Below are 27966 nucleotides of genomic sequence, written 5' to 3'. Positions count from 1 at the left end.
TAAGGATATATACTCACAAAGTGATGGTATAACAGGCATAAGTAACCATAATCCAAACAGGGTTACAGGTAAATCGAAAAATGGGGGGGGGGATGAAGGCTAACGCGTTTCAAAGGGTGCTCCCTTCTTCATCAGAGCTGATAAAAAAAACAAATGCAAATACAAATACAGATTCCCCTCAAACTATTTACATGAATCATAATGGTATAACAGGTGGCGATACTGTTAGATGAGCAAAGCAATACACATGAACATAATCATGGTAATACGTATAGTGATAATAATAATAACAAAAATCTCATACAGAAAAGGTGCATATATAGAAAAACGTACGAGAGAGAGAGAGAGAGAGAGAGAGAGAGAGAGAGAGAGTATCCATAGAATAAACATGTATACATATATATGTAAATGCAAAAGCACAATTGCTATTTAAAATTTAAAGACAGGATGCGTTAATTTTATTAGTGTAGTATAAAATAGTGTATGTTATTATAAAAGATACCTGGGTTGAGCAGATAGAGAGTTCAGTATGGCAGAGTTCCCATGGCAAGGAGATATTCAGCCACTGAGTGTCAGTATTACAGCAGTTCAGCCGGTTTAGTGTGGCTAGCAATTAAAGTAATGGCTTAAATAATGTAGGCCGCCTGCAGGTGGCAGTGGAACGCACGCCTGCTGATAAGCACTACTGCGCATGTGCTGTGCTTCTTATACTATGCAATGGGTAGTATATCTTGTGTGTTTTAAAGATACAAGTATTTTCCCTTGAGTGTTCAGTATATATATTTTTCATCATATATTATAAATTATCCTATTATTGCTCTTGAGAATATGCCGATCGTTAGGAATGTGCGGGTAGCAATTCCCTAAAAACTATTCAAAAAGTATTTATCTACACCGTAATTAGAAATGATTCCCTGATCTTCACTGATTTGAATTTATCCCTCATCAATTGACGCTAAGCCAGTGGTTCTTAACCTGGGTTCGATCGAACCCCAGGGGTTCGGCAAGTCAGTCTCGCGGGTTCGGCGGAGGTGAAGACCCACACCCGACTCATATGATTCGTGCAGTAAATATTCATTATTATGTTTTTGTTTTTGTGTGAAAATCATGTTTTAATGGTTTTGTTCTTTGTTCTTAACAGTTTTTTGTTCATTTTGTTCACCTATGTATAAATATATACCTATGTTTTGAATTTTAAAAATCATATTTTATTTTTCCAATTAAGAAGGGTTCGGTGAATGCGCATATGAAACTGGTGGGGTTCAGTACCTCCAACAAGGTTAAGAACCACTGCGCTAAGCAGAAGATAGCAACTCACTCTGCCTTCTAATAATTTAGCCTGCAATTGATAAAGCTGTCACTAGATGGCGCTGTTCTTATACGTAAGGCGGATTTGTGAACTGTCCTTCAAGTTTCAAGTATTTATGTACTGTTTAGGGTCCTATATTAACTAAATATAAATCTCCTAAGGTCCAGTGGGTTCTTGGGTATTTTTCAGCCCTGTGATCTCTCTTTGCTGTACGGGATGTTGTGTCAGAGACTTCCTGCTTCATGATCCTCTTTAATATGGCCCCTGGAACGCACAGCACATGCGCAGTAGTGCTCATCAGCCGGCGTGCGTTCCACTGCCACCTGCAGGCAGCCCATGGGAACTCTGCCATACTGAAGTCTATCTGCTCAACCAAGGTATCTTTTATAATAACATACACTATTTTATACTACACTAATAAAATGAACGCATCCTGTCTTTAAATTTTAAATAGCAATTCTGCTTTTGCATTTACATATATATGTATACATGTTTATTCTATGGATTCTCTCTATATATAAAAAAATGTTTTTCCTTTTTTTTTTTTTTTTTGTACGTTTTCTATATATGCACCTTTTCTGTATGAGATTTTTGACATTATTATTATTATTATCACTATACGTATTACCATGATCATTTTCATGTGTATTGCTATGCTCATTTAACAGTATCGCCACCTGTTATACCATTATGATTCATGTAAATAGTTTGAGGAGAATCTGTATTTGTTTTTTTTTTATCAGCTCTGATGAAGAAGGGAGCACCCTTCGAAACGCCTTAGCCTTCATACCCCCCCCCCCCCCTTTTCGATTTACCTGTAACCCTGTTTGGATTATGGTTACTTATGCCTGTTATACCATCACTTTGTGAGTATATTTCCTTATTAATACAATTAGTCTCTGTTTTTCTTTAGCCCAGGTAAGATGCTTCTGACGTTGTTTGTTGTTCAGGAGCGGCCTGACAAGAGGAATACGACATTTGAAGCCCATGCCCAGGATCCATCTGTGTGTGGTGGCTCTTGATGCACTGACTCCAGCCTCAGTCCACTCCTTGTGAAAGTCCCCAACACTTTTGAATGGCCTTTTCCTGACAATCCTCTCCAGGCTGCGGTCATCCCTGCTGCTTGTGCACCTTTTTCCTCCACACTTTTCCCTTCCACATAACTTTCTATTAATGTGCTTTATACAGCACTTTGGGAACATCCAGCTTCTTTTGCAATTACCTTTTGAGGCTTTCCCTCCTTATGGAGGGTGTCAATGATGGTTTTCTGCACAACTGTCAGGTCAGCAGTCTTTCCCATGATTGTGATTCCTACTGAACCAGACTCAGAGACCATTTAATGGCTCAGGAACCCTTTGCAGGTGTTATGGCTTAATTAGCTGATTAGAGTGGGACACCTTGAGCCTAAATTATTGCACTTTTTCACAATATTCTAATTTTCTGAGATTGTGGATTTGGGGTTTTCATGAGCTGTAAGCCATAATCATCACAATTATGACAAATCACAGCTTGAACTATCTTGCTTTGCATGTAAGGAGTATCTTATATATTAGTTTCACCTTTTAAGTTGCATTACTGAAATAAATGAACTTTTGCACAATATTCTAATTTGTTTGAGTTTCACCCGTATGACACTGCCCATTGAGGTTATAGGGGATACTTGCATTCCCTGTGATAGCATTAAAAGTGACAAAAGGGAAAAAAAAAAAAAAAAAAAGAAGGAAAAGGGACAGTGTAAAAGTAATTTAAATCAAAAGAACTGGAAGAAAAGAAAAAAAAAACACCTTTGCCGCATACACACCCCAAATCACTGCCTGCCCCCGGCGTGTGTGCGAGCGTTGACCCCGTGCCAGTATGTAAACAGTGGTTGCACCATGCATGTGAGATATTGTCGCAAACGCCAGATCACAGGCAGTAATTCTATAACTAGACCTCTTCTGTAATTCTAAAATTGTAATTTGTAAAGACTTTTAAAGCATTGGCTATGGATATTAAAAATGTGAACAAATGATGTAAGAAAAGGCTTGGTCTTCAGATTGAGAAGAAGAGGGAGTGATGTGTGGCATAAACTTCTAATGCTGGGCATAAAATGCGCCACTCCCCAAAATGACCCATTTTTGGAAAGTAGACACCCCAAAATATTTGCTGAGAGGCATCTTGAGTCTATAGATGAATTTATTTTTTTACACATTTTTGGAAAATGACCAAAACAAAATGCGGACACACACACACACAAACTTGTCACTTAAATGATTTATTGCTCACACATGCCATGGGTATATGTGGAATTACCCCCCAAAATACATTCTACTACTTCTCCCGAGTATGGGGATATCGCATGTGAGACTTTTTGACAGTCTAGCCAAGTACAGGACCCCAAAATCCAATAAGCACCTTTAGGCTTTTAAAGGGCTTTATTTCCTCATTACACCTCCTGACTACCAATCACAGTTTCATGCCCCCCCCCCCAAAAAGACACCCCAAGGAATTTGATAAAAAGCCTGCTGAGTATTTTACAGATCTCGCTTGTTGCCACAAATTATTGGAAAATGAAGAAACAAAAACATGTTTTTCTATTTTATATTTCAAAACCTTGTGAGAAAAAATGAGCTCTGCAAAATACTCACCATGCCTCTTTTTAAATGCTTTGGGATGTCTACTTTCCAAAAAGGGGTCATTTGGGGGGGGGGGGCTTGGTGCTATCCTGGCATTTCAGGGCCTCTGAAACTGTGATAGGTAGTGAAGAAGTGAAATGAGGACATTACGCACCTTCAGGCTTTCAAAGTGGTCATTGGATTTCAGGCTCCTGTAAGTGGCTAGGCTCCCAAAAAGTCTGACATATGTGGTATCCCCATACTCAGTAGAAGTAGCAGAATGTATTTTGGGATGTAATTCCACATATACCTATGGCTTGTGTGAGAAATATATAATTTAAGTGACAACTTTTTGTAAAAAAGAAAAAAAAAAAAAACTTTCCAAAAACTTGTGGAAAAAAAAAAAATCTTTCATGGACTCAACATGCCTCTCAGCAGATAGCTTAGGGTGTCTACTTTCCAAAAAGGGGTCATTTGGGGGTGTTTATACTGTCAAGGTATTTTAGCACCTCAAGAAATTTGACGTCAGAAAGCAAAAGCTGTGTAAATTCCATTATCTATACCATAGTTTGTAGATGCTATAACTTTCACACAAACCAATTAATAAGCAGTTAATGGGATTTTCTTTACCAAAAACATGTAGCAGAATATAATTTTGGCCTAAATTTAGGATGAAATTTTAGTTTTTGGGATTTTTTTATGACAGAAATGAGAAAATATCGTTTGTTTTTTTTTGCTGGGAAAAGTCATTTGGAGTGGGTTGTGCTAGGATGGGGGATTGGAGAGATTATGCTAGGAGGGAGGATTTTGGGGATAGGATTTGTGTATGGATGGGAAACTGAAGGAAAAAAGAGGATGTGTGCTAGAAGGGGTGACTTTTTTTTTTTTTTTTTTTAGTAGGTGAGATTTTTGCAGGGGGGATTTGAGGTGGGATTGATTAGCAAAGATTTGTGTTTAGAGGGGAGACTGGAACTAGGAGGGGGAATTATTGCATTGTGCGGTTGGTTTGCAGAGGGAATTTATGCTTAGGGCAGGGATGTCAAGCTCCATTTCATCGCAGGCCGCATCAGCATTATGGTTGCCCTCAAAGGGCCTGTCAGGAATGGACTCAGCACTGGTGGTGGGACTCGCCTGCCGTGTGGGCTGCAGTACCAGAGCTGACCAGCGGGTGCTCTCAGCACTGGTGGTGGAGCTCACCTGCCGTGTGGGCTGCAGTACCAGAGCTGACCAGCGGGTGCTCTTAGCAGCCAGAAGCTCACAATCAGCCAAACCTGGGGCTGATTGTAGAAAGGTGTATATAAGGCATGACCAGGCCTGTGCTCTGGGCCTTGGTGTATGTTTTCCCATGAGCCTCTGTACCTGTATTCCTGCTTTGTTGCTGACCCGGCTTGATCCTGATCTCTGTTGACCGTCTCCTGTTCTGACTACTGGCTCATCCCTGACTATTCTTCTGCCTACTCCTATGCTGTTTGACCTCCTGGTGCTGTACCTTGGCTTGTGACCCGTTTACTCTTTGCCTGCTGCTCTGTACTGATCTGCCTCCACCGTTACCGACCCGGCTTGTCTGACCACGCTAACTACTCTGCCATCCATCCATCCTGCACGGATCCAGCCGTACCTGCACATACCTCTGGCGGATCCCTCTACCACTAGCAGGTGTACTCAGGGGCCGCGACCTGGTCTCAGTCCTGCGCCAAGTCCATCCCCACCATCAGGGGCTCTGGTGAAAAGGCAGACTGGGGCTTAGACTCCGCGCCCTAGGGAATCCTGCCCTGAGGACCGCTAGAGGTACCACCAAACGGTCATTACAGAACCCTACGGCCGGCCTGACCGTTCCACCTCTCCAGCCCTGACTACGCCTGTGTTCCTGCACCTCCTAAAGATTAGTGGAAGGTTGGTTTGCTCACTGTGCGTTTATATAGATATATATCTGGGTGGCTAATAATAAACTGTATTATATTGTACCTGGGACCTGCGTTTCCCTGTGTCAGTCCAAACCTTTCTGGTCACTCCTTGATTCCTGACAGGGCCAGTTGTATCTGTAAGACTACACCCTGTTCCAAATTATTATGCAAATTCTATTTAAGTGTCACAAAGATTAAATATTTTGTTTTTCAGTGCAACTCATGGATGGCATTGTGTGTCAGGGCTCTTTTCATCACTGAAAACAATCTCGGACAGCTGTGATAATTAGATTGGCCGGTGAGCCCAATTTAAGGAAATACTACTAAAGGAGGGCGTTCCACATTATTAGCAAAGCACCATTTTCAAGCAATATGGGGAAGAAAAAGGATCTCTCTGCTGCCGAAAAGAGTGAAATAGTTCAATGCCTTGGACGAGGTATGAAAACATTAGATATTTCACGAAAACTTAAGCGTGATCATCGCACTATTAAGAGATTTGTGGCTGATTCAGAGCACAGACTGGTTCGTGCAGATAAAGGCACATTGAGGAAGATTTCTGCCAGATCCATGCATCGGATCAAGAGAGCAGCTGCTAAAATACCATTACATAGCAGCAAACAGATATTTGAAGCTGCTGGTGCCTCTGGAGTCCCACGGACATCAAGGTGTAGAGTCCTCTAGAGTCTTGCAACTGTGCATAAACCTTCTATTCGGCCACCACTAACCAATGCTCACATGCAGAAACGGCTGCATTGGGCAGAAAAATACATGAAGACTAATTTGCAACAGTCCTGTTCACCGATGAACGGTGCCGTGCAACCCTGGACGGTCCAGATGGATGGAGTAGTGGATGGTTGGTGGACGGCCACCCTGTTCCAACAAGGCTGCGACGTCCGCAAGGTGGTGGTGGAGTCATGTTTTGGGCCGGAATCATGGGAACAGAGCTGCTCGGTCCCTTTAGGGTCCCCGAAGGTGTAAAGATGACCTCTGCAAAGTATGTGGTGTTTATGACTGACCACTTTCTTCCCTGGTACAGAAGGAAGAACTATGCTTTCCGTAATAAAATCATCTTCATGCATGACAATGCACCATCTCATGCTGCAAAGAATACCTTTGCATCAATGGCTGCTATGGGGATAAAAGGAGAGAAAGTCATGGTGTGGCCTCAATCCTCCCCTAAACCTCAATCCTATTGAGAACCTTTGGAGCATCCTCAAGCAAAACATCTATGAGGGTGGGAGGCAGTTTACATCCAAACAGCAGCTCTGGGAGGCTATTCTGACATCTTGCAAACAAATTCAAGCAGAAACTGTCCAAAAACTCACAAGTTCAATGGATGCAAGACTTGTGAAGCTGCTATCAAATAAGGGGTCCTATGTTAAAATGTAACGTGACCTGTTAAAATGTTTAAAAAGTTAAAATGTTGTTAAAAGTTTGACTGAAATAGCTTTTGACTTTAGTAAATATGCTGCAAACACAACAAATGACAATTTTCAGTTCTTTACAACCTATAAAGTGTTTTGAAACTTACTGTGCGTAATAATTTGGAACAGTGCATTGTAAGTTATGTTTAAATAAAACACTGTTATCATTAGGAGGTTTGTTCAATAAAATTTGAATTGTACTCTTAATAGTAATAACATGAGAATTATGCTGACTGTTATTTACATCAATTATTTAGGTAAATGAGAAAAATATAAGATGTCAAGAATCCCACACCCTCCCTAACATGACCATGCACCCCCTTTGGGAAGAAGAGCTGGAAAGCAGAAAGTGCAGGGTCTGGAGGAGGACCAGAGGAGGAGTGGAGTCAGTTAGAGTCTGCTGAATGCTGAGACCAGGGGAGGCAGAGATGAGGGGCTGCTGCAGCTGCACTGAAAGATGCAGGATTTGGAAGAGGAGTTCTATTCTCTCTGCTGCTGACAGCTAAGACAAGGTGGGGGCAGGCCCAAGGGGGTACCTGCAGGAGAGGTGCAAGGGCCACATGAAATGGCCTCGAGTGCTGGATTTGGCCTGCAGGCCTTGTTTTTTACACCGGTGACTTAGAGGGTGGACGTGCTGCTGTTTTTTTTGTTGTTTTTTTTTTTATTAAAGAGGGAGAGATTTATGTGAAGACATGAAATGAGGGCACTCAACAGTTCTCCTCCCCTCACAGCAGAGAGCTGAGATTGGATTTCCGTACAAATACAGCCTCGATCTTTAGCCAGCTACACACTGTGTAGATGGATGCTGTGTAAGGGAATCCGATCTCAGCTATGTGCTGTGTGGGGTGGAGGAGATCTGAATACCCAAGCTGTTTGCAGTGAGGGGATGGGGAGAAGGAGTGCACAGCTGAGTGCTCTGCTAGCAGTGACCCTGTTCTTTTCTCTGCTAACCAATGTCTTCTGCCCTACTGACCCATTTACACTGCCCTGCTCACCCCTGTCCTCTGCACTGTTGACCTGACAACCCCTTTTCTCCACCCTGCTGACCTCTGGCATATGCTTGGTTGACCCTCTGTACAGTGCCCTACTGACCTCACATCCTCTGCCCCCCCCCCCCAACATTTTTACTGCACCCCTATATCAGATAGGCTAGAAGCGGCCCTGGCTCAAACCTGACATTTTTACTATTAATACATCTGATACGTTGTAAGTTCCACAATATGTTGAAAGTAAAAACGGTAATGTATCTTTCAGTTATGACTCATAAGGGGATTTTGATCACGATATTAAAAAATATGTTTTTGAAGTTAAGAAATAATACTCTGCAACCAACTGGGCTCACTCAGGAACTGAAACTGGGAGTTTTTAGTCACTTAAAAATGTATAAACTGAAGTTTGTTTTAAGAGTGGATGGCATGGTCCCTTCTCCTCAGTCCTGCTTCTCTTCTTGTTTTGTCTCTCCTGGTAAATATGAATCATCTGCCCAAATATACTGATGGAAAATGGTGAAAAACAGTTTAAATATTTAACTAAAACAAAAACTTTTACTCCCATGAGAAAGACAGCAGTGGTATTCACCAAAGGACACAGTGCTAGGTTGGTTCTGTATCAGCAAGGACATCACTGAAAGACCTGGATACAAAGTTTCTGGTTTAGGCTCCATGCACACTAGCGTTTTTAAAAGCTCCTGGAAGCTAATATGAGCATTTTTTTTTCTTGCTCCTAGAAGCCAATAGTATTATCCTATGTGTCCATGCACGGTACTTTATGCTAGAAGCATTTTTTAAGCTTCAGCTTTTAAGAGCAGAGAAAACAATTTTTTTTTTTAGTTTTTGGAAATGTTCGAAGAAAGAAAAAAAAAAAAAAAAGTGACCACTGACTGCTCCTTACAGTTTTTTTTGTTTTAACTTTTTTTTTTGTCTTCATGCACTATTAAAATGCTAATACTCCTAAACACCACAAAAATGTTACTACAAGCCAGCACAAAAACGCTATTATCAGCATTTTTCATCCAGTGTTTTTTTAGCTTACAAATAATGCTAGCGTGCATGGAGCCTAAATGTTATTCAATAGCAGAAACATTTTCATGCTGGGACTGTTGCAATATGCATGAAGTAGAACACTAAAGGCAATTTTGGATAGAGTAGGGATGGACCCCACCAGATGCAGTCCAGTGCGCTTTTATTCCACATCAAAAATGTACTGACAGTATTTAACATGGATTCCAAAGATCCAAGTGCACATCAGTGCAGCATCTTCCAGTGCAGTCAGCCAAAGCAGAACATGCTGCATTTTTTTCTGATTATAAAGCATCTGGAAAGTGGCAAAATGCTTCAAAAACACATGTCCTAAATGAGATAAAAAAAAAATAAAAATAAAAAAGGGAAAAATGCATCAAGCCAGCCATAAGGTAATATTACCTTTGTCAGGTTTTTTTGCCATCTGTATACCTTTAAGGAGATTTCCCTTCACTTTCTGTCCCATAGCCAAAACAGGGAGTTAGCAGAAATCCCGCCAAAAGATTTTCCCTCTATTCCTGTTCCGGAGACAACCCAAAATTTGGGATTTTCTTTGAGTTTTATCTTGGCTATAAAATGACAATACCTGACAGGTGTTCTGATTATTCTCCGCTTTGTCCAAAACTAAAAAAAATAAACAAAAGTTTTGCCTTTAGTAGTAATAGCTTATGCAAATAGATGCTCACTTTCTTTGGTATACAAGGTGAAGGTTCTCCAGCAACAAACTCAACCAAAACAGATAAATGAGATTCTTCGTCAAAAGGCTCTGCTGCTGCTATAGCTGAAGGAACATCAGATATAAAATCTGTAGAGGAAGGTGTAGAAGTACAGCCTCTATGTGGTGTAGAAGGTGTTGAAGTACGGCCTCTATGTTCCGAGTCAGCAATCCGTTGCGGTTTTGTTCATAAAATCAAACATAGCTGTAGAAGACTCCTCCATTGATAAGGTGAAAGAGGGGCCCACATCTGAAGGAGTTAAAGGGAAACTCCAAGTAGTGTGTGGACTTAAAGTAGAACTATAGGCAAAACTTTTTTTTCCATTTTGCATGGAGGGTTATAACCCTTGTCCAATTTTTTTTTTTTTTGCCATCTGTGTACCATTGGGGCGATTTACCTCTACTTCCTGTCCATAACCAAACAGCAAGAGAGGAAATCCTTGCAAATTAAGGGAATCCTTGGGGACTCCCAGGTCACTAGAACTAGCGTCCCCATTGGAACATTTGCCCTCTATTACTTTTCTGGGGATAACCCAAAATTTGGGATTTTCTTTTACATTCACTTTCAATGCTGATGGTAAACAAGACAAATAGGGAGGGTGAATTTCCCCAATGGTGACACGGACAGCAAATAAAACTGACAGGTGTTCTAATCCATCTCCCCTTGTGCCTTCAAGTTTACAGTTGCAAGAAAAAGTATGTGAACCCCTTGGGATTACGTGGAGTTTTGCATGAATTGGGCATAAAATGTGCTCTGAACGTCATCTAAGTCACAACAATAGAAGAACACAGTCTGCTGAACATAATACTACACAAACATTAGATGTTGCCATGGTTTAATTGCACATAACATGTAAACATTCACAGTGCACGGAGGAAAAAGTATGTGAGGCCCTAGCTTAATGACTTCTCCCAGAGCTAATTGGAGCCAGGAGTGAGCCAACTTTGATTCCAATCAGTGTGATGATATTGGATGTGTTGCTGACAGCTGTCCTGCCCTTACAAAACACACACCTGTTTTGGGTTTACTGGTTTCAAGAAGCACTGTCTGATGTGAACCATGCCTCGCAGAAAAGAGCTCTCAGAAGACCTACGATCAAGAATTGTTGACTTGCATGAAGCTGGAAAGGGTTACAAAAGTATCTCCAAAAGCCTTGATGTTCATGTGTCCACGGTAAGACAGACTGTCTACAAATGGAGAAAGTTTAGCACTGTAGCTACTCTCCCTAGGCGTGGTCGTCCTGTAAAAATGACTGCAAGAGCACAGCGCAGAATGCTGCATGAGGTAAAGAAGAATCCCAGAGTGTCAGCTAAAGACCTACAGAAATCTCTGGCACATGCTAACATTTTTGTTGACACATCTACAATAAGGAAAACATTAAACAAGAATGGAGTACATGGGAGGACACCACGGAGGAAGCCATTGCTGTCCAAAAAGAATATTGCAGCACGTTTGAAGTTTGCAAAAGAGCACCTGGATGTTCCACAGCACTACTGGCAAAATATACTGTGGACAGATGAAACCAAGATTGAGTTGTTTGGGAAGAACACACAACACTATGTGTGGAGAAAAATAGGCACAGCACACCAACATCAAAACCTCATCCCCACTGTAAAACATGGCGGAGGGAGCATCATGGTTTGGGGCTGCTTTGCTGCCTCAGGGCCTGGATGGATTGTTGTCATTGATGGGAAAATGAATTCCAGAGTTTATCAAGACATTTTGCAGGAAAACGTACGACCATCTGTCCGCCAACTGAAGCTCCGCAGAGGATGGGTGATGCAACAGGACAATGACCCAAAGCATACAAGTAATTCAACAAAACAATGGCTGCAACAGCACAGAATACGCCTTCTGGAGTGGCCCAGTCAGAGTCCTGACCTCAACCCGATTGAAATGCTGTGGCATGACCTTAAGAGAGCGATTCACACCAGATATCCCAAGAATATTGCTACACTGAAACAGTTTTGTGAAGAGGAGTGGTCCAAAATTACTCCAGATTGTTGTGCAGGTCTGATCTGCAACTACAGGAAACGTTTGGTTGAGGTTATTGCTGCCAAAGGAGGGTCAACCAGTTATTCCAGTTATTAAGTCCAAAGGTTCACATACTTTTTCCTCCCTGCACTGTGAATGTCTACATGTTATGTGCAATTAAACCATTTTATACCCAATTCATGCAAAACTCCACGTAATCCCAAGGGGTTCACATACTTTTTCTTGCAACTGTACTTTAAGTAGGGGACAACAGTTGAGACGGTCAGTATCAGGCCACTGAGGAGGGGCACATGCAGGCCTCCCTGAAACCATTAGTGACTCACAAGTTGCCTAGAGTCAATTCAGTGGTACTGCTTTCCTTGTGTTTCAGATTCAACATGTTGATCTTCTAGACTGAGGCAACTTAATATAATGATGTCAAGAAAAAAAAAAATGGAGTACTCGCAATCCAGCTGCTGAGAGCAGGAGAGGTCAAGCAGCACAGGGACTAACAAAGGCAAAAAACTCAGGTCTCTTCCAGACAGTGTGAGAAGAAGCTACCTTACACTGAAAAGAGAGGAACAGCATGGGCAGTATGTGCACGTGATGCTGCAGCTAGTGACACAATACTTATTTTCCCAGTGTTGTACCTGTGGATAAACATTTCTCAATGGAGAAAAGACATCCATCATCCCAGGATGCTAGTAAAATGATGAAGCATGCTGGCTTGCTATTGTCAAATTCTTTCTGTATTTACATGTATTCTATGTTAGCAGTTTCAGCTAACTAAACTTTACAGAAAGCATATAGCTTTGGTTTACCATTAACTTGCTTAAATTAAAGCTGTATTCAATCCAAAATAAAAAAAGATTGCAGTTTACCAATCCTTAGGGGTAGCAATAGATTTGTTTTTCTATTTAAGGCTTTTCTTCCCCCTTCATTTCACCTGGTGACCCAGTCAGTAACACACTTCCTGCTTAGAGTGTATGCATTCTAGATGAAGTAGCGAAGCAGACACCTTTGGATAGCAGCACTGTCAGTCTGGGCAGAGGGTAGTATCAGACATGCACAATTAGATGGATGAAATTAAAGCTGAACTCCAGCTAAAACGTTAAAAGCAGTTACAGTAGTTACAGTTTGTGATAAAGGTTTTACATAAATGTATAAAAGTTGATCATTGTAAGCATCTTTATCACTGGTAAATGGTTTGTCTCAAGCCTCTTACTGCTACTTTGTCTGGAGAGCTTTATCTGCTCAAGTTGAATAATAACTGACTTTCTCGATGGATCACCAGGTGCAATAACGATCAATTGTTGTCAGTACATTGAACTTCCTATTAGACTGTTGTCCATTTTACACCATTATTAACCAGATCCTATCCTCTTAAGGTCTTGCCCAGCCGATTAGTGTATTTAAATTTAACACCACTTCTATTCAGAGCATAATCAAATACATCTCAGACTGTAAGCTCTAGCGAGCAGGGCCCTCGGTTTCCTCTTGTACCAAATTGTATTGTAACTAATGTCTACCTTTTTTTGTATAGCGCTGCGCAAACTGTTGGTGCTATATAAATCCTGTATAATAACAACCACAAAAATTATAAGAATTTGACCTGCGACCTTATATCCTAACAACCTAGTTTATCTGACCGACTATCTGCTGTTATTGATGATTACTTATCTCCTTTTCTTAAATTTGATAAGACCAGCGTTTAAAGCTTGCTTTTTTTTTTGTGCAATATTGCTCCCCATTCCTACCAGAAAGTACTACTTCTGACAACACCCCAATAAGCTAAACTTCCCGCCACTTTATTTAGATACCCAATTTAAAACTTATATTCATTTACAAACCTACTGTACACACAAAAAAACTAAAATATACAAGGGTTTCTGATAAATATTGAGCCTTACCCAGAAAAAATTGAGCTAGGAAGCTGTAAATCACAGGGTGTACTGGCCAATTTGTCTATATTCAATGGTGCAACAATCAACTACCTATGATTTTAACTTATCTTTCTTTTTCAGGTCCAAATTAAACATGGAGGTACCTCCAGAAAATTTCAATGTGGAAGAGCATAGGACCATATACAAGTTCCTGTTTCTCCAAGGGAAAGGTGCAAAGCAGATCCATGATGAAATGTCACAAACTTTGGGTAACTGTGGTCCTTCAAATACAACAGTTAAATGGTGGGATGTCAATTTTAAAACGTTCCATTTTGGTATTAAAAGTGAGAAACCCACTGGAAGGCCTGTATCTGGCTCTGTGCCTGCAAATGTGAAAGCTATCTATGACATGATCATGGAGGATTGCCAAATATCAGCCAAAAGTATTGCTACATATCTGGGAATATCAATTGGGAGAGATGGTGCCACAAAGAAACAGTCTAAGGAATGGAGGCACAGTGGTTCCCCAGGCCAAAGAAGTTCCATGTGCAAAGGTCAGTGCAGAAGCAAATGATAAACAGTTTTGTGGGATAAGAAGGGAGTTCTGCTGGTGGACTACCTCCAAAAGGGTTCAACCATCAATGCAACATATTACTGTGCTTTATTGCCGAAGTTGAGGCAAAACATCAAGGAAAAACATCGAAGAAAGCTTTCCAAAGGCAACAGCATGACAACATCTCATCATACACTGCAGGTAAAACAATGGCAAAACTGACCTCCTTAGGCTTTCAAGTGATGCCCCATCCACCCTATTCGCCTGACCTGGCTCCTTCTATCATCTGTTCCCCAATCTCAAAAAACACCAAAAAGGGACAACAATTTGTGAGTGTTCTGGAGGCAACTAATGCTATAAATGAGTGGTTACACCAGCAGTTGGAAGAATTTTATTTGCAGGGACTTAAGAAGCTGCCAGGGAGATGTTGCAAGTGCATTCACTTCCTGGGCGAATATGTAAAATAGTGTGACAGTTACTTCGTAGCTCAATACTTTAACCACCCCCTCTTATAACCCTCATCATATGCAGACTATTAAAATACTGTTCACTGTGGTCTACCAACAAATACACAGATACTGCTCTATTCAATTGAACTATGCTGCCCAATTCATCCACTTCTCTTTGCAATCCTTCAGCACTGCTCCTCTCAGTTCCTCCGCTGCTAATTTACCATAGAATTCAATAAAATGTCTTAAAGCAGTAGTAAACTTAAAAAAAAAAGGGGGGGGTCCATATACTAACATACCACGTTAGACTTACCAATAAAACTGATCCCTCCAGCAGCACATTGTCAATGCCAACAGGGATTTTACCTTCACTCGGTCTTCCTTCCGAGGTCATGGGCTCTGGCCGTTTGGCGTCACCCCCATGCATGTGCACGAGAGTCAAGGCCTCGGCACAGAGCTCTGATTGGAAGGCATGAGCATGCAATCCCTTAAGAGTATTTGCACTGGTGACCTCACCGGCTGCTGCTCATTGGAATATCTCCTAAACAATGGACATTTAGGCAATATTCATTTTACCTACCGGTAAGCTTTATTATAAGCTTACCTGTAGGTAAAAGTTGCAAAGCATACTTTACTACTGCTTTAATCCAAGCTAAAAAATATCTACAGTCTACCTCCTCCATACACTTCCTGAAAATTTACCATGTATCATACTAAATGTAATTATTTTGCACTCTGAATTTTCCTCTCCTCGGTTTTAGACATTCCTTCATACTGCCCAATCAAATATAATGTGCATCTTGCCTTTCTATGAAATCAGATGCAGGCACTGTGAAAGTATTCAAGCAGCCACTGATGATGCATCAAATCAAATGCAATAGCCGGCAGCAGAGGAATCTATTAGGTGGGCTAAAACAAGATAAATCTAAGCCTATAAGGTGACCCTAAGCTTTTTTCAGTAAAGCCCACAATTTGCTATGTAGCCCTATTGTTAAGGTACTAGAGTCCTAGTATTTCTGTACACATAGCAATTAGAGACTAAGCTTCAAGTGGTTCTAAAGGCAGACTGTTTGTAACTTAAGGCATTTTCTGTATTAAAGGATAAGTTCACCTTTGGAAAATATTACATGTTCCACCTGTTTTTAGGGTGGAACATGTAACATGCTCCCATAGCTGCGGACGCGCCTGCTCCCCCTCCTGACATGCACTCAGGGATTCAGTGACATTAATAGGCATGACAACTGATCTAGTAAAATTTACAGTAAGACCCGATATGGATGCAAAGTCATTCAATAATGTGCATAAGTTAGGCAATGATACTAATGGGATAGTAAAGAAAAGCATCACATCATCTACATACATACATAATTTAAATTGTGAGACCAAAAGTGGGTAACCTGAAATATCTGGGCGTGTTCTTATAGCAACTGCCAAGGGTTCAAAAAACCAGCGCAAATAGTAAGGATGAAAGTGGACAGCCCTGACGGGTACCTCTGCCCAGTGTAAAAAAGTCAGAGTTTCAGCCTGGGAATCAATTCTTGTTTGGGGGGAGGCATACAGAGCATGTACACCAGACAAATTCGTCACTGAAGCCCATCCTCTGCAGCAGTGAAAATAAATAAGGCCAGAGGACACTATCAAAGGCCTTGATGTCCAGGCTCAACAACACTTTAGAGTGTAGGTTAGCATCTTGAACAACATTTAATGTGTGGCGTATGTTGTCTGTGATAAGTCTATCTGGGATAAATCTCGATTGGTCAGGTGAGACCAAAGAGGGCCAATCTATCTGCCAGAACACGGCTAAATATCTTAAGATCATTGTTCATCACTAATATGGGTGTATAGTTTTGAGGTAGAAGATGACCTTTTAAGGGTTTAGGTAACAGGGACGTTAGCCAAAAGCATCTCCTCAGGAAACCTGCCACACAGCAAAGTATCATTGAACAACGACAGCAAAAAAGGGGCCAACATTAGAGCAAAATGCTTATAATGACTAGCTGTGAACCCATCTGGGCCCGGTGCTGTAGAAGTTTGCAGTGCGCTAATCACACGGGTTATTTCCTCCAGAGTACATGGAGCATTGAGGGAAGATATCAGAGGATGTGAGAGCAGGGACAGGTAAAAAAATCAAGCCACGAGCCCTCAAGGGGAATGGAAGTCGTTCGTGGGGGAGCTAATAGGGTAGAGTAAAATTCTTTAAAAATTCCCAGTACTTCATGAGGCAAAGAGATGTTACCATTCTTAGTTCACAGCTTATAAATATGAGGGGGTCATATAGAATGATTAAGTTTCTGTGCGAACATAGTTGATGCCGTGTTGCTATGCAATGTATGTTAATATAGCCTTAGACCAGCGAAAGCCTTTTCGGTTTTCTGGGATAGTAAGGTATTCAATTCTAAAGTGCTTTTGCGATATCATTGTTCTATTCAGGATGGATTGCCTACATGAGTTCTATAATGCGCTTCCAATTCCCTAGTAAGTTTCTGAATTTGTTTCCAACGCTCCCTATTCCTAGTTGACGCCATAGAGAAGTCATCCTCGCAGAACCGCTTTGTGAGCCACACAAGGCCGGGGAGATATCAGGAGTTGTGTTCAGCTGAAAGTATTCTTGGATGGAAGTAGCTATGTTTTGACGGGAGTTAACGTCTGTAAGCATAGAGTCATTCAACCGCCAAGAGTAGGGAGTAGGTGCTAGACCTATAATAAGAACAAAACGAAACCAGCGCTCAAATCTTCATGCAGACTAAAGAAAATTCTGAATGCCAAATTGTTGAGGTGCAGCCCTTCAGAGATCAGGAAATCTAGGTAATGGGGAACAAAAACAAACAAAGGCGCACTCCCATCGTCTGTTTTGTTTGGCTGTTCCTTGATTGGGCGGCCAGTTACATGTGTGGGAAGGGAGGGGTGTTCATTTCTTTTCACCCTTTATTGGCCTACTTAAGTTGGACTAGCAGGTCTACATTTTAGCTCTGAGGAAGGGGGTTCGTCTCTCGAAACGCGTTAGTGTTCCAAGTAGGTGTTTGAATCCATTGGATTGCCCTTACGGATTACCTGTTCTGTTTTTAACCTTTTTGGTTTGTGAGAATAATTTCTACTATTTTTCAATAAATATGTGGTGTACCACGTTAATGCACGATGGGAGTGAGCCCTTGTTTGTTTTTGCTAGACCTATAAAAGGTAAAAGACAGTGCCACAATATTATGATCTGACCAAGGACACAAATGTATGTCCGCCTTTTTGGAGTTGGCCAGCAAAATTGGGGAGCAATAGATATAATCCAGCCTAGCATAAGTCATGTGAGTGGGAGTAAAATGAGTAGTCCCTCGCTCCCACATTGTGTGCTCTCCAGGAGTCTACCAGCTGAACGGTTTCTAATTTTTTTTATGAGGGATTTTGGAAAGGCCAGGGAGGAGGGTGAGGATGAACCTCTGTCTAGGAGGGGTTAGCCACCAAGTTGACGTCACCTCCCACCAATAGATGGGGGGACAGGAACTTATCAAGTACATTAAAGAAATGTGAAAAGAAGGATGCTTGAGCCGAGTTCTGTGCATACACATTGGCTATTGTGAGTTCCTGACCCAAAAGGATGCCTTTAATAATGATAAATCTGCTCTCCGGGTCACGATAAACATGTTGAGCATCAAAGGGAAAGGAATTGTGGGGAAAAATCGCTACACCTCTACTTTTATTGGAATGTAAGGCATAAAACCCTTGCTTATAGGTGAAAAAATGTGGGATGGTTGGTGGCTGCAAGTGGGTTTCTTGTAATAGAATAATCTTTACCCCTAGGCGACTGTATTGAAGGAAGGCAGTTTTGCGCTTATTTGGAGAATTGAAACCCTGGACATTATGTGATATACAATGAATTACCAGTGCGAAGCATAAGAAAAATAGTATCAGACAACATTATCGTACCCATCTGAGCTGTATCAGAAAAAGTTGGTCTTATTTGTGGAGCATTCGGATCTGCAACTTGTAAGGTGAAGTCTGTCAGCATCATTTTATGGAGCAACTCAGCCTCAAATTTGCGGCAAGGAGATCCACAAAACTGTATATGACTACCATCATGTACCAAAATTATCAAAAGAACAGAAATATAAAAGCAGTAGAAGTAGGGCTCTAAGAGCCCCTATAGCTAAGGAAAACATAAACCATGGATCAGGTAGGCTAGCTGCCACACCTGAAAAGACAAAAAACCCCCATAACATTAAAAAGGGCCAACCGAGCCCGAACCCTGTCGCCGTAAAACATGGAGTGCAGAGTGGCCACTCCTCATCTGGGAAGTGACCTCTCTGACCATGCTCAGTAACAGGGTGGGGTCACACAGCAAGGAGTCCCATAGGATGGATCCGCATGTGGGCTGTGAGTTAAGGGTCCGAGGGCCCATTCAAAATTTTTGCATGTACTAATAGCTAAGGAATAAGACTAAATTAACAGACATACATAAATATGATGAGTCTACAGCATGTCTCAGGATCTTATCAAAATGGTGAATAATCATCAAAAAAGCAAAACCCGGTCATCCCGGCTCTTGTCTGACTCTCCTTCTTTCCCATCATGGAGAGGGAGTGTTCCAGATAGGGGATACCCGAGGGGTGAAGGTGGGCGTTGAGGTGAGGGAGTGTCCGCCAGATCGAACTTTGCCAGGATTTCTCGCCCCTCCAGAAGAGTTGTGGCTGCATATGTGCAGCCATTGTGTGGAACTATCAGCTTAAAAAGGGAAAACCCCATTTGTAACGAATTCAGGCCGAGAAAAGAGCAGATGTGATTTCCCGCATTTTCCAACGTTTCTCCAATGTGGCCAGAGAGACATCTGGAAAATTTTGCAGAGTTGAGCCTCCAAAAGGATGTTCACACGGGTGTTGCGAACAGCTCTGAGTATATCTTCTTTAATCAGGAAATATTTCACACACAGAACAATGTCATGAGGTGGTTTATCGTTAGGAGGCTTTGGACGCAGAGATCTATGTATCCAATCGCATGCAAAGGATCTAGTGTCATGGTCCAGAAAAAGGGATTTGAACATTTTGATTGTAGCCTGTGAAAGATCGGTTACCATCTCTGGGACTCCCCAAACGAGTAGATTGTTCCTACGATTCCGGTTATCAAGATCCTCAACCTGTGCCTGCAGCTGTGTAAAGGCCGTTTGTAGATGATCATGATCTCTGGAGAGCTCTCCATAGGCCAAGCTGAGCTCGTCAGGTTTTGTTTCTAAGCAATCTGTTCTAGAACTGAGAGCAGCTATTTCCTGAGAAAGGACGTTTGTACTTTTTTGAAGCTTCGACTGGAATTTAGCAGTCAGTTTGGTGTACATAGTCTTTAAACAGGATTCCAAGTCTCCCTTTGTAAGCTGCTGTGCATACTCACGGTCCTGTGTAGATGGATGAGCTGCGGTATCCTGCGTGTGGCGGGATGGGGATGCTCAGTAGGTATTATCTTTTGGACATGTTGTAGGTTTCCTGCGTCCTCAGCAAGTATGTTGTAAGGGATTTCTGAGCAACTCCCTTACTTATTTTCCTAGCGGACGGCATGCAAGAAGTCTCCTGGGGGTGATCAGGTGAAAAATATATTGCCAAGGGAGAGAAAAGCCCCAGGGCACCAGTTCAGCCAGATGCAGCGACGAGGCTCCTTTTACATTGTAACGATTTCCGCAGGACAGCACATACGCCCCGACATGATATTTATATTGTAGAAGAAGTTGTCACGACCAGGAGGGGTGAGGTAGATGTTAAGCCACAATTATATTTGATAAAACACACAATTGAAGGTCTAATCAGCTAAGACATGGGCCCCAGAAGAGAAGCCGCCTCTGCCGCGGAGCCAAAAAAGGGATGCAGGGGCCATCACCATCCAGGCTTCAATACCAGAGTCCTATGGGGGGGGTTTTTTGGGGGTGGTTGTGGAACACCCGGACTTTCACCCCCCAGGTATTTGCCAATTGTGATAGGCCCTGGGTCTGGTGGTCGCAGTTAGAAGTAGGCCCTGGGGGGACTGTACAACCCCAGGGAGGAGCTCCCAGGCTCTGTGTGTGTAGGCCACAGCTGGTTTCGTCCCCCAGAGGTCAGTTGAGGGACCAGGCAGCCTTCAAGGGCCTCTACCAACTGCCAGCACGCCAAACAGGGCTTGGAGGCGGAGCGGAGGTTCCCCTGGGCGGCTACGATAGCAGGAAAGGCCGAGGCTGCACTAGGCTGTGGAACCGCGGTGCTCCAGAGAGGGGCCAGAGCCACTCAGCTCCCCTCCTCCGGGACTAGGAAGGGGCAGCAGAACCTCCGTTGACTATATTTAGTCAGGGGAGCTCTTGTCCATAATGGGCATGGTATTGACACAGCTCCAGATGATCCACATTGGCTCACACCCGATATGATCCAAAAATATTTATACAGTATAAAGGTGAATAAAGCACCTGGACCAGATGGCATACACCCACGGGTCCTTAAAGAATTGAGCGCTGTCATTTCAAAGCCATTGTTTCTCATCTTTAGGGAATCTGTAATGACTGGCATAGTACCACTGGATTGGCCTAAGGCCAATGTGGTGCCAATATTTAAAAAGGGTTCAAAATCTTTACCAAGTAATTATAGACCTGTTAGTTTAACTTCTATAGTTTGAAAGATATTGGAGAGTTTAATAAAAGATCACATAGATGAGTTCTTGCTGGGAAAATTTTAAGCAACAGCCAGCATGGATTCATGAAAGACAGAAGTTGTCAAACAAATCTGATTTCTCTTTATGAGGGGGTGAGCAAAACCTTGGACATAGGAGTGGCGGTGGACGTGGTATACTTGGATTTTGCAAAAGCATTTGACACAGTTCCCCACACACGGCTAATGTGTAAGGTAAAGTCTATGGGCTTGGAAAAATCTGTATGTAAATGGATAGAAAACTGGCTAAAAGATCGTATTCAAAAAGAGTAGTGGTTAATGATTCATACTCTGAATGGTCTAGGGTTGTCAGTGGTGTACCCCAGGGTTCAGTGTTGGGACCCTTATTTTAACATATTTATAAACGATATAGGGTCTGAGATTAAAAATCCCATTTCAATCTTTGCAGATGACACCAAGCTGTGCAGTGGAATAACGTCCTTACAGGATGTCTCCAATTTACAAGCTGATCTCAATGTACTGTTTAATTGGGCAACTATGTGGCAAATGAGGTTTAATGTTGATAAACGTAAGGTTATGCACTTGGGGGCTAAGAATATGCATTAATCATACATACTAGGGGTAGTACAACTGGGGGAATCAATGGTGGAGAAGGATCTGGGGGTTCTGGTAGATCACAAGTTTAAGAATGGCATGCAAAGCCAAGCTGCAGTTTCTAAAGCAAGCAAAATGCTCTCTTGTATTAAAAGAGGTATAGACTCCAGAGAGAGATATCATATTACCCCTGTACAAATCATTACTAATACCTCATCTGGAATATGCAGTTCAGTTTTGGGCACCGATTCACAAAAAGAACATTGCGGAACTTGAGAACGTACAGAGAAGGGCAATTAAACTGATAGAGGCATGGAGGAGATCAGCTATGAGGAAAGATTAGAGGAACTGAATTTATTCTTGAGAAGAGGAGATTAAGGGAGGATATGATCAACACGTATAAATACAAAAGTGGTTCATATAGTGAACGCGGTGTAGAGCTATTCACCCTGAGGTCATCACAGAGGACAAGGGGGCACGCTTTATGTCTGGAGGAAAAAAAATTTAATCTCCAAACATGGAAAGGTTTCTTCACAGTGAGAGATGTGAAAATGTGGAATAGACTTCCTCAAGAGTTGGTTCTGGCCAGCTCAGTGGATTGCTTCAAAAAAGCCCTGGATTGTTTCTTAGATACACAGAATATAACTGGAAACTAACATTTATAGGTAAAGTTGATCCAGGGAATATCAGATTGCCTCTCGGGGGATCAGGAAGGATTTTTTTTCCCAGCAGGAGCAAATTGAATGGTGCTTTGCTGTTTTTTTGCCTTCCTCTGGATTAACTGTGGGTATAGGATTATAACTTTCTATTTTTTTTCTATGGTTTAACTGGATGGACCTTTGTCTTTTTTCAGCCAGACTAACTACGTAACTATGTACCGCCTGGATGGCAGCGGATTAATAGTGGAGGCGACAGAGCTCCAGATTATGCAGCTGCTCCGGTCGCCATTTTGGACACTCCCCTGGTGTGTGTGTTTTTTTTTTTTACAGCACCAAACAGGATTTTAAAACCAGACCTGCAACTGATAAGTGTAAAGAGTTCTATTAGGTATACATGGTCACACATTTTTCTTCCTTTTTTTATGCAAAAGTGGAAGAAAAACAGATCAGTGTGAAAAGCAGCCTGAGGGGTCTTCAGGAACAAGGGTTCACCAGAGCACTGGACATGTAAGGCACTTTGCGGCTGCCTCGAACGTTGCACGAAGAATACCTTCAAGCAGAGTCCAGTGCCAAAGGACACATTACAGGCTAGCCCTGCTTCTTGACAGCAGGGTCTACATTTGGCTTTCCTGGCAATGCAGAGGATCAGTCCATTTTCAAAGCTGCAAAATGACTCCCAATATGGCTCTGCAGCAGCAGAAGAAACTTGCAAGAAACTTGATAAAAATTACTTTTATTTTTCCTTTCAAGAGGAGTGAAAATGTACACATTCTCCTAGGACACTAGCAAAAAACAGACAGAATGGGAATGGACTGGAGGGGCATAACTGGGCTGTCCTTACAGCTTTGTTTTGCTAGCGTCCGATCTCCTGAAGCAGCAACATAACCCAATGTACCTAAATCTGTGTCCCTTAATGTACAATTAAGAAATATGTAGAGTTCACCTCTGCTGCACTTCTTACAGAGCTCTGTGAGGTTCAACAGTCCAGGAGATAATACAACATAGGGAAACATAAGAGGACAACAATCAGAAAGACACTGTGCAAAAACAGCAAAGCAATTACAGCACCTGTTTTAGCAGGTACTAGGGAACATATTTCTACAGCTAAAATAACTGTACAGTCACTTTTGGAACATTTTATGCATTGTAATGTCTATCGTACTCTCCTTTCTTTCATTGATTACACTGCCTGTAACATGATCTCTGAATAGGGGAGAGAATTTTGAGACTGACCAAACTCTCCCCCATTCACAGATCCTGTTACAGGCAGTGTATTTTGTAAAAGAGCTTTTATCAATGGAGGAGCGTGCAGGAGTGGGCATGTCCCCATCCGAGCCTGGAGACCCAAAACTGTTAATCCCCACAGCACCAGAAATTCTACAGCAGGAAGAGGACAAGGCAGCCATGCAGAGAATATTTCTACAGAACTCAGCAACCTGCATATTGTGGGACATACTGTACCGCATTACAGGTTTGCAATATAACTACAGCTGTAGAGGAAAAAAAAGAAAAAAAACATTTTAGCAGTTAAACTTCAGCTTTAAAATGTTTTACCTTGTCACATACTCTAAAAAGAAAGTAAGTATTTCACCCATTTCTTTACCAATAAGTACTAAAAAGAAAACACAGTTTAGAGAGACTAGACATCAAGGCACCTAGTAACTTTTCACTTTTTTTTTTTTTTTTTTTTTTAAATGAAGTAAAAGCAAAACTTCATTTCACTATTTCAAACAACAGATTTTACATGAAGCACATGCATCTGGAAAGTTATGCAATCAAAAATATAGACTACCAAATACAGAAAAAAGTAAAAAAGGTACCGGGATGCTGTAAGATCCACTTTGTCATGTTCGTTCCTAGCCAGGTCTGGAATGAGCGAGAGATGAGAGATCTGTGTAGCTGCCCAACCGAACTGAAAAATGATTATGAATGGGATATAGTATACCAAGCCAACCCATTCTGGAGTATATTCTGTGCAACCAATGCACGGGTTGAAGATAAATGGAAACGAGAGAACCACACTGCAAGTACCTGCAAAAAAATAAAGTCCAATTAATGCAAACATTTCTTAGGTTATAGTATATGTATAAATTACATTAAATTTACTGAGCCTTCATAACTGGAGCCTAACAGCCAACTTTATGCACTCTTTACTAAAAAGTAGAAAGCCAAAATCGCTTTTATTCATATTCTATAAGTCTGTAAAGCACAAGTGGAAAAAAAAAATAAAGTGTGTTTGTTTCATATATACATGACACATACACACACAAATACATTCACATATATACAGATGTTTCAGAAAACCTTTACTTTCCTTTCAGGATCAACATTTTCTATGGACACTATACTACAAAAAATACTGCCACAAATGCAGGGCATAGATTGCAAACAATATTTGTCAATTTGCACACACAAAATAAGTATTTTTTTAATTCAAGACCATGTTGCAAAAATTAATACACCCCAAAGTCTAAGGAGCAAAGTTACATTTTAGACAACAAAATCCTAATTAACCGGTTGCCCACCAGCCACAGTACATTTACTGTGGCAAAGCAGCGCAGCTGCGCAAAAGCACGTGTGTAGGGGCATTTCGGGTAGGGGAGGCGCACGACAGCCGTACTTGCAACGCCGATCGCGGGTGTCAATCACCAGGTCCCAGCCGCTGATTGCCGGCAAACACTGACAGGGAGGACGGCTGCAGTGTTTACACTGCAGCTCTCCTCCCTGTCAGTTTTCAGTACACTGTTCGGGATTGCTGAGTTCAGCTTTCCATATCAGTGTGTTACTGTGAAGGACACACACCCCGCACCCTAGTAAAACACTCCCCTCACACAGTTAACTCTTTGGAATGCCTACAAAAGTTAACCCCTTCCTACTTAGTGCCATTAGTACAGTGTCAGTGTTTTTTTTGCACTGATAACTGTATTGGTGTCACTGGGGAGGTCAGTGACCCTAAGTCAGTTCCCCCCAGTGTCAATGTCTGCCGCAGTCCCGCCATAAGTCACTGATCGCCGCCATTATTAGTGTGTATATGTATTTGGATTTTTTTTTTTTTTTTTTTAGCAAAGACGTTGCAGAATACATTTTGGCCTAAATTTATGACGAAATTAGATTTTTAAATTTTTTTTTACTGGACATGTTCTATAGCAAAAAGTGCAAAATATTGTTTTTTTTTTCTCAAAAATTGTCAGGTTTTTTTTATAGCGCAAAAAATAAACACAGGCTGATACCACCAAAAGAAAGCTCAATTTGTGGGGAAAAAAAAAGGACGTAAATTTAATTTTAGTGCAGAGTTGCATGACAGCACAATTGTCAGTTAACCAGTTTCCGACCACAGATAGCCGAATGACGGCTACACTGCGGCTGGCCAGTTCTGGGAGGGCGTCATATGACGTCCTCCCAGAACGCGCCCCCGGCAATCTCCGTGATCGCTGTTTCCTACGGACACAGCTGATCACGTGATGGGGTAAAAGGCCAATCACAGTGGCTTTTTAGCACGTGATCAGCCATGTCCAATGACACGCTGATCACAGGGAAATGCAATTGCCCATTCTCAGCTGCACTTTCCTCACGCTGTCAGAACGTGGGGAAAAGTACTGCCGAGAACCGGCAGTTGTCAGAGCAGGTATCGGCACCGATCATCGGGGCACTGATCAGTGCCCTGATGATCGGTGCCCAGCAGTGACACCCACCAGTTCCACCCACCTGTGCCCAGCAGTGCCGCCCACCAGTGCCCAGCGGTGCCACCCACCTGTGCCCATCAGTGCCAGCCATCTGTGCCCAGTCAGCGCCCGGCAGTTGTGCCAGTCAGTGCCGCCTATCAGTACCCATCAGTGCCGCCTATCAGTTCCACCTATCTGTGCCACCTTATCAGTGCTGCCTATCAGTGCAGCCTCATCAACACACATCAGTAAAGGAGAAAAATTACCTGTTTGCAAAACTTTTATAATAGAAACAAAAGAAACCTTTTTTTAAAAATTTCTTTGCTTTTTTTGTTTATAGCGCAAAATATAAAATCCCCAGCGGCAAGTAAATACCACCAAAAGAAAGCTCTATTTGTGAGAAAAAAATTATAAAAATGTCATATGGGTACAGTGTTCCATGACCACGCAATTGTCATTCAAAGTGCGACAGCACTGAAAGCTGAAAATTGGCCTGGTAAGGAAGGGGGTATAAGTGCCTGGTAGGCAAGTGGTTAAAGTAATGCAGCGCCGTAACACAAACCACTTCCTGACCGCCCTATAGCAGAAATACTGCTACAGGGCAGCACGGGTGCGCAAAATTACATATACATATACACACACACACATACACATATGTATACATACATATATACACACACACACATGTGATTCAAGCTCCCATGGTTTTCACGTCCCTCCCCGATAGCGTCAGATTGCCCGTCAGTACACCAGTAATCACATTTAACCCCTTGATTGCCAGGAACACGCTCTTACACAATAAACCTCCATTGCTAGTATAGAGTCTGAATGGATCAATAACTTTGATCAGATCAGCACTATACCAGCGTTCACATTAATATAGTGTCCCCAAAAACACAGAGATAGCAGGATCAGTCCTGACACCTACCAGCACCTGCGTTTAGCCCCTACGCTTACCCCCCCCATCCTTCTCCCCCAGCAATTGCAGCGTCAGTAGGTCACTGTCACTTGATACATTGCACACAAAATTGCAGTGTTCGCAGAATCAGGCCTGATCTCTGTTAGGACTTGCTGGTAAATTTTGATGACTCTCATATGCAACAGACTACCAGTACTAGTGCCGCTCTACCTTTTGGTGAATTGGTGAGCACCAGCGGCCTAGTACCTCCTGGTCTTTCACATACCAGCGCTGCAGTATCACTTGGTGATGTGGCGAGTCCCATAAGTGCAGTACAAGCTGGAGCAGTGGCGAGCACAAATATTGTCCCACAGCCACCAAGAATTCAAACACAGGCCCGTAGAGCCCCTAGTATCCTTCCGAATGTGCTTGCAAATCCCGATTGGCAGCCCACAAATTCTGCAGTACCCGTACTTCCCCCATTCACTGCCCAACCTGGAATTCAGGTGGAAACAGGAAATTTAACTACTCCTCCTGATTTTTTGGAGCGTTTTTTTCACAGAAGATTTGTATGCATCGATTGTGGCAATTTATATGCACAACAATTTATCGCCGCCAACCCAATTTCAAACCTGGCCTGAGCATTCACATGTACACCCATTACAGTTTCCAAAATAAAGTTTTTTTTGGGCCTAACCCTGAACAAGGGCATTACTAATAAATTAAT

At 42.1% G+C, this 27966-nt stretch overlaps 1 protein-coding gene across 2 annotated transcripts in view; it reads right to left on the bottom strand.

The window, feature by feature from the left end:
• MFSD12 (major facilitator superfamily domain containing 12) overlaps window positions 1-27966 on the bottom strand; it is a 172825-nt gene that overhangs the window by 99699 nt on the left and 45160 nt on the right. For both annotated transcript variants that reach the window (XM_089687901.1, XM_089687900.1), the window contains exon 2: window positions 24500-24710. In XM_089687901.1, coding sequence (XP_089544027.1) covers window positions 24500-24710 — 211 coding nt within the window. The remainder of the gene's footprint in view (window positions 1-24499; window positions 24711-27966) is intronic.

The sequence above is a fragment of the Staurois parvus genome, unplaced genomic scaffold, assembly GCF_062004578.1.
Source record: "Staurois parvus isolate SC_StPar_1 unplaced genomic scaffold, SC_StPar_1.0 ptg000439l, whole genome shotgun sequence".
NCBI classification, from domain to species: domain Eukaryota; kingdom Metazoa; phylum Chordata; class Amphibia; order Anura; family Ranidae; genus Staurois; species Staurois parvus.
Note: the sequence above shows the minus strand (reverse complement) of the source record. Positions and strands in the feature narration are given on the sequence as shown.